Below are 7,954 nucleotides of genomic sequence, written 5' to 3'. Positions count from 1 at the left end.
TATGAGAGAAGGGAAAAAAGTAAATGAGAAAGAGTGTTAGTGGAATGATGTGTAGGGTTATTATTTGTTGAAAACTTTCCATAAATGATTGTGCTCTATTTTTTGTGGACGACCAAAAATGGTAATTGTGGTTTATTTTTTTTGGACGGAGACTGAAAAGCTATATGATTGTTTATATAGTAGTGGTATCACTTTTTCAATAGCAAAATAATTCATCTTCCTACTTAAATTTGGATATGCACTATCATTTTAGGATGGAAACGATATTGTATCCATCGACAAAGCTTCAATATTAAGAAAAATAATATATTATTTGTTGAATACGTAAATATATACCACGATGTAAGTTATAAAACCTTATAATTCAACATGGCATATGTGGAAAAGAGACAATGAATCAAAGACCCGAATCATAGGGGACTTGTGTTGCCGGTAGCCAAGAATTTCCGTTTAGAAAATAGTCGACCGTGAACCAACCCGCCTCCTTTTCACTAAGATTAGGCTTCACTCCTTTCCAATTCACCCGATCCTTGGTTTCCGCGCCTTCCCCTCTGTTATTGTACTCCGCAAGGAAAACAGTGTCCGTCGTCACGGGTGGGACCCACTGTGTCCACCCCTGGGGATCGATCAATTCATTCATAATATTTTCCATGAACACGACCGAGGCGTAGGCCCTCCACGGCCGCCCGAGGAAGGTTCTCACACCCGTCAGGTCTCCCGACTCTCGGATCGTGCTGGATTGCACCACGATCCCGGTCGGGGAATACGAGTCGGTCCGGCTTTGGGCCGTGATCACGTTGAATTGGCCATGGAGTGGCTTTCTGACCATGATGCTGCTCCTTTGTATGACTACGGCCGCGTTGCCGAAGATGAAGTCGATTGTGCCGTAGATTTCACACTCGCGGTAGAACTGGCGGTTGGCTTGGGTGCACAGGGTGTCTTGGTAGGCGTCCATGCCGCACCGGTAGAATACAGAGCGGTCTCCGATCGAGAGGAGGGCCACCGCTTGTTCGCCAATGGCTCCCGCCGTGTTGGCGAATTTTATGTCCCGGGCTATGAATCCCTCTCCGTAAACGGCTGCTCACGAAGCCAGGATGTTAGAATAGTACTCATTCTGTCCCACAAAAGATATCACATTTGTGGAATGACACAAGGTTTTGTTTTGGTTTGTTAAGTAATATAAAAATAAAAAATAAAAACTATTTCCATATTAGTCTGTCCCTTAAAAGTAGAAATTTTATAAAACTTTCTATTTTTAGAAGTGGATCCCACAATTCACTAACACTATTTTCACTCATTTTTCTCTTCCTTTCTCTTACTTTTACCAAGTATATATTATAATCCGGGTCGTTTCAAAAGTTTCTAATTTTCAAAGACGGAGGTAGATTTAATGTGAAACAGAACTTTTTCTAAAAACGGAAATGCGACATCTTTAGTGTAACAAACTAAAACGAAAGTGAGATATTTTTGGTGAGGCTGTAAACTAAAAGGAAAGTGAGATATTTTCAAAAACATGAAATAAAGCATTGAATGTATTAGAGTTAGGGTTAAGGTTTAAGAAACATATTTATATAAAACATATGGAGAAAGAATAAAAAAAGTTACCAAATGTAGCGCTTTCCCAAGTCTGGCTTCCAGTTTTATGGCTTAAGTTGCTGTAGATTAAGGTATTTTGTATCCCATCTCCAATCATCATCACATTCCACATATCTGCTTCAACCTTCACATTTTCATAATAAGACCCCTTCTTCACATAAATCACATATCTCTTCTTGCTGTTTCTCGGCACATTGTGCACCGCATCCCATACCGTCTTATAATTCCCCGACCCATCTTTGGCCACCACAACGTCAGCATTGATCGTCGAATCCGCCTGCAGGAGATCCATGTCCCCATCGGATAGCCAGCTTGGATATTCAGAATCTTTGCTCAAAACATCACTGTTATTGTTCAACACGGCCATCAGTTTGGTGGCGTTTCTGCTGAGATCAATGGGATACTTGAGTTTGTTGGACACAGATTCGAAGATCTCCCGTGGTTGATCCTCGAATCCGTCTATGCATGTCTGCATAGTGGTGCCTGCAGCGCATGTCATGGACATCACTCCGGCCTTGTCTACATCGGCCGAGAGGGATCGGTTGAGGTTGTATATCGCGAGAGGGAGAAGCTCTTGGCAAGATTTGAGTGCGGATAAGGCCAGTTTGTTGTCTGCAATAGTAGTGTTGTTGATCATTCTTCTGAGATCTCCATTGCCACTGAAAAATGGGATTGCTAATGAAATTTGTTGCATTGTCAACTCTGTCAAGTTCTTGCCCTGGCTTTCATTTGAAATGCCTTTCTCCAAGATGTTATCATCGGATGCTGCAACCGCTTGAGATATGGTTATAGCTATGCAAATGATTAAGGTTACAACAGAGGCCATGGATGGAAATGTTAGAGATGTGAAAAAATCTCGAGCCTGTATAGGCGGTACTCTTACTATTACAATCAAAGAAAAAGAACAACCACAATGAAATGGGAATTACAATGAAAATTACAACTAACCAATTTTAAGTCGAGTTGAGGAAAAACCTGTCTTTGCAAGACAAATTACGCCTAGACTAATATTCCCGGATTGGCGTATTGTCCTCAGAGATAAAACAAATATCTCCCAACGTGTAGAAGCATCTTAGACCCGCTAGACACCGAAAAACTTGACGGGATTCTAAAATCGAGCAAAAACTTTTAAGCAAATGCAAAGGCTATATATGCACAATAATATGGAAAAGCTTGAGAGAAGAATGTTTTGTTGATGTGTGTTCTTCTACTCCAAACTTAAGTCTTTATATAGACACAAATGGGCACTTCAAGGGATAATTAATCAAGTTGTCTCATAATTTATGAGTGATTTCCTTGTTATATTTTTGGATATAAATTTATGAGTGATTTCCTTGTTCTTAAATCTCGTATTAAAAAGAAACTGCACAATTAACATGAGATGAAGGAGAGTATATTTAGTATGTCATTTTAAATTTTGAAGTATGAATTTATTATTTGAAAAAGAATTAAATATATTGGTATAACCAAATTTAGTTAAAATAACTAATTTATGTGAAATGGCTTGTAATTATCAAATAAAATTTATTGCTGGTCTTAATGAGAGATGATTAGTGGAGGAAGAAACAAAAATTGGAAGTTAATATTAATGGGTATAAGTCAAGATTAATAATAATAGTCAACGGAAGACACATACACATTTTTATCCCTTCAATCTTGTCACCGACCAATTGGGAGTCAATTGGTTTGACTCATGTCTTCCCATTTTAGCATAAGTAAAATAGAAATAATGAATCCATCTTTTCTCTTCCATTTTTATCTTCCTTCGGTCCCAATTCCAGCACATATAAACCAACATTTAAAAGAAATCAATAATAATAATCCCAATTTATTCTTGTGATATTTCGATCCAATAACATATGGGAGTTAGCACTCAATTTTGGTGGTGCCCTCCAAACGAATCCAATTCAACCGTTTACCCGTTTACCCTTCAATGATTAAATGAGTTAATTTTCAAACTCAAGCAAGCTATTTAAAAATTTTCAAGTGAATGAATAAAGATCTAGAGAAAGTTTTTCATTTGTCTATTATTATAGACAATCCCATCTATATTATATAAAATATTCTATGGAATTTGAAAACTCTATTTACTTTACAATGCATTATTTCTATCTTATTCTTATTGGCTTTTCTTATTTTTTATTTCAGCGTATCGATTTAGGCCATATTCTTTTCGTTTTTTCAATCTATTAAACATTAGATAAACATTTTACCGACTAAAATGTACTTTGTCAAAAAAATTTATGCCATGAAAGATGTTCTCATGGATTCCAATCAATGACTGTTGAGGTCATCAGGTCGAAACGCCATTGTCGCTCATCGCCCTATTCAAAATTTTAGGTGTGATATATAACCAAGAAAAATATATGAATAGCGTTATGTGATTCCAATCGATGACTGTTGAGGGTGCTCTTGAATGCACATGGATACGAGTATTGTAGATAAACACGTGAATATTGTAAGTCCTTAAAATTTAAAAAGGGAGTTGCTTTATGTTAATTTACAATTTAAATTTTATGACTATTTATTATCTAAGTGATGATGCTGAGTAAAACTATTGTGATATATATTCATAATGGGCTTGCAATAGTAAGCAAGAAATTGAAATGGTTATATCATTTTCAAAGAATTAACGGGGAAAGTATAGTACTTTCTCCGTCCCATAATAGGAGTCACATTTAGCGTGAAAATGAGTTTTAAGAAATGTAATTAGTAGATTGGAAAAATTAGTGAAATATAAGGTCCACTTATTTATATTGGTTTTATAATAGAATGTGAGTTAATTAGTGGAATGTGTTACCTACTTACCATTTGCGGTAGTAAAAACTGAAATGTGACTTTTATTGTGGTACGGATCGAAATAGCAAAATGTAATTCTTATTGTGAGACAGATGGAATATATCGTAATTTGTGACAAGGATGGATGAACTTCAACCACAATAATGTTGGTAACTTATAAGCGATGAGCGATAAAAGCAAAAATACAGAAAATACAGAAAAGCAAAAATACAGAAAAAAATTTTACTTTTTTTATACACACAACCTTATAACTTATAAGCGATAAAAACAAAATACAGTAAAATTTATCTACGTAGAAGAAAAAGCTCAAACCACGAATAATGAATTACAATAACAAAAAAATGAAACTAATAGGTCTTTTCAAGTAATAGGATGGTCAAGGGGCACTATTGGTAAAACGGGAAAACAGAAAAGCAAGAAATAAAAGCAGAACCAAGAGGCAACAACCAAAGAAAAACATCAAACACAAAATCCTAGTTAGGATTCCGCACAAGGCTTAGTATAGGCTAGCCACGACCACATCCGCTGGAGGGCGGGAGGAGCATCGAGGGGTTTGTGACAACCACATGGAGGCGGCGTGGAGGAGGACTAGGTGGCGGATTCAGTGGAGAAGGAGGAGTGGGGGGTTTGTGACAACCACGTGGAAGAGGTGGTGGTGGGGATGGCGGTGGAGGAGGACTAGGATGAGGAGGTGGTGGTGGGGATACAGGGGATGGCGGAGGAGGAGGTATGTGGCAACGGTGGTGGAGGAGAAACAGGGGATGGTGGTGGAGGAGAAACAGGGGATGGTGGCGGCGGAGGACTAGGCAAAAGTCCTTCGTCCCCACCACAATATTTGTACAACATGCATTTCAGTAAGGTTCCTTTGCAATGGCCGTATACAGTTACTATCACGGAGGCAAATACCATGGAATAATTGCTTCTTGTCTCACATATTCTCACTTCATTTTCTGCAATTAAAAAATGTTTCTTAATAATTGACCTTATTTTCAATTTTCAACGAGATTAATTGTGTATATATAAAAATACATGTAGCAGTTGCTTACGTAAAATCAGAATAAGTTGAAACAAAAGAAGCAATCTACACAACATTCTTGCCATGCCTTTGCAACAGCTAGATTTCACATCTATATACTAAGAATTCATTTGGTTCTATATATAACTAATCTACAACTTTATTAATTATTAATTATATTTCCTAACTACTCAATTTGTATGATACCAATTAATCTCCTTTGATCCACTGATCAGAATTAATAAAACAATCATGAAACTACAAACTTACAAAAATAACAACACTAATCTCATTTAATTGTAGCTTAATCTAATACTATCTAATGGCAATGGTAGGGTTTAATTAGATGCATAAATTGAAAAGAAAGTGAATGACCAAAAGAAAAATAGATTCATATATTAATTGGTTATTATTTTTAAATGCACCCACCTCATATATTTCAATTAAATCACACTCTCGTATATATCACTTATCCATTGTTCTTAGGAAAACTATAAATTAGCCGAATTAATATTAATTTGCAATCACATTCGAAAGAGATCAGTTGCGTTTGCTAACTATGAATCATACAAATATTAATCACTCGATTTTTTAAAAAATGAATGGGTTCTTTTTTTGTAATCCCTCACCCTTCTATAATGATACTCATTTTGGCCTGTGTGTCCCATATTTTGAGAGCTTTCATTTTTGCAAAAGATCATTCGAAAAGTGGGAGCAAAATTTATTTTGCAAATGATTGTTCGTTGCATTTGTCCAATTGTAATATGAGGTATATGACTATAGGGAAAATCTACGTGGCATTTGAACTGCCACATGGAATATAATTATGTAAACAAATTTTGTGACATATATATATTAATTAGTTTTATTACGGACAATATTTAAGTTGAACAGAGTAATTCAGATACATGTGAGCTCTCAAGACTTGATCATGAATTTCCTGTTCACATCCGATGGTTGGTCACCGCCGCCCTGCTCCGGCTCCGGGAGCCCCTCGACACTGTCGCCATTTCTGTTACAATTTTTTTCGCAAATACACTTGAGGCCGACGCTTTTGCAGTGGCCAGATAAGAAACCCTCTTGCTCACAAATGGAAGCGCAGTTACTATCGCTTAAGCAGAGCCCCCGAAACAACCTGCTCGGCGCCGAGCATAGAGCTGCTTCACTCAGCATCATCTCTTCTACAATCACAAACATTCTTCATTGATTAATATAGTGTACAACTAGATGATATTCATGTACATTTTGTTATAACATGGTGTTTGATTAATAGTAGTATATATTTAGTCATATACTCTAGCATTTAATTTATTAGGAAAAACTGTAGATGATGGAGAAATTGTAGACTTACGAAAAGCCAAGAGGCAGAGAAGGAAGAGCGAGAAAGTTGAGAATTGTTTAGCCATTATATTAGTATTTTGAGTTTGATATTTGAATCACGTATAAGCATTGCCTTTTTATAGAGTCCAAACTTGCATAAATCCAAGGAAAAAGGGAGTATTAATCTTATTTTAATTCCAATAATATCCACCCCCATGACTTTACATTCAAAGATAATGGTCTCATCAATAATCATAATTCGGTTGTTTTTAAATGCATCCACTTCAAATGCATAAAGTATAAATTAATGCCAGATAAATATTATTTCCCTCTGTTTTATTACAGTTGAGTTATTTTTTTTTGAGCCACCATACTACAATTGAATTCTTTTCTTTATAACAAAATTTAACATACATAATAATACTATTTCATACTCCTAGTACTTTATTTTTATTTTTCTCTGATCTTACTTTTTCTTTAAGTATCACTAGTTTTTTTATCTACTTTAATGGGAGATTAAGTAATTAATTTGTTAATAAATGTCAAAAGAGGTGGAGTTGGTTTAGATTGCATTTGCATACATAGGAATATAGGATAGATGATACTATCTCCGTCTACAAAAATAATTTTGGTACAGGATATCACAAGTTTTAATATAAAATTGATAAAATAAGATATGATCTAATAAAAAATTATCAAGAATTATTATTGAAAAATGAAACTCGCCTTATCAAATAAAGAAAGTTATCGCGAATAGATTGAGACATATTTTAGTAGATGTTCTAAATTAAAAAAAAAAATAGATCTATTTTTCGTAGATGAAAAGTATAATATTATTATTTGATTTTGGATTTTGCAGTATGCCTTTTAGCCAACTAGTTTTACCACCCGTGCTATGCACGGACCAAATTATCTTCAGAAAAAAATAAAGGAGTATATTTTTTAAAATATAATATTGTTGAATTCTTTGCAATTCAAGAATAAAAACTATTGAAATATTGTATAAATATGATTATTAATATTTTAAAAAACATACTTTTTTACTTCTACATATATCAATCTATCGATCCACTATAAGGGAAAGACACGAGGGAAAGAAATACAAATATCCTTCAAGAATAAATAATATAGAGAAAAAAAAGTAAACAATTATTGAATTCACGATTAAAACTATTGAATATTTTGTAAAAATTGATATTAACCTTTCAAAAAATAAGAAAATAT

General features: G+C 34.8%; 2 protein-coding genes across 2 annotated transcripts; both read right to left on the bottom strand.

The window, feature by feature from the left end:
• Window positions 1–397: 397 nt before the first annotated feature.
• LOC125195390 (pectinesterase-like) lies at window positions 398–2,422 on the bottom strand. The gene is made up of 2 exons (XM_048093541.1): window positions 1,606–2,422; window positions 398–1,077 (listed from the first exon to the last, which is right to left on the bottom strand). Exons 1-2 carry the CDS (start codon window positions 2,420–2,422, stop codon window positions 398–400), a joined length of 1,497 nt encoding a protein of 498 aa, XP_047949498.1.
• A 3,873-nt stretch (window positions 2,423–6,295) lies between these two features.
• Window positions 6,296–6,824, bottom strand: LOC125192442 (defensin J1-2-like). The gene is made up of 2 exons (XM_048090011.1): window positions 6,762–6,824; window positions 6,296–6,591 (listed from the first exon to the last, which is right to left on the bottom strand). Exons 1-2 carry the CDS (start codon window positions 6,814–6,816, stop codon window positions 6,329–6,331), a joined length of 318 nt encoding a protein of 105 aa, XP_047945968.1. The 5' UTR covers window positions 6,817–6,824; the 3' UTR covers window positions 6,296–6,328.
• Between the last annotated feature and the right edge of the window lie 1,130 nt (window positions 6,825–7,954).

This window comes from Salvia hispanica, chromosome 6 (genome assembly GCF_023119035.1).
Source record: "Salvia hispanica cultivar TCC Black 2014 chromosome 6, UniMelb_Shisp_WGS_1.0, whole genome shotgun sequence".
NCBI lineage: Eukaryota > Viridiplantae > Streptophyta > Magnoliopsida > Lamiales > Lamiaceae > Salvia > Salvia hispanica.
The sequence above is the reverse complement of the archived record's forward strand: the minus strand, read 5'-3'. Positions and strand labels throughout refer to the sequence as shown.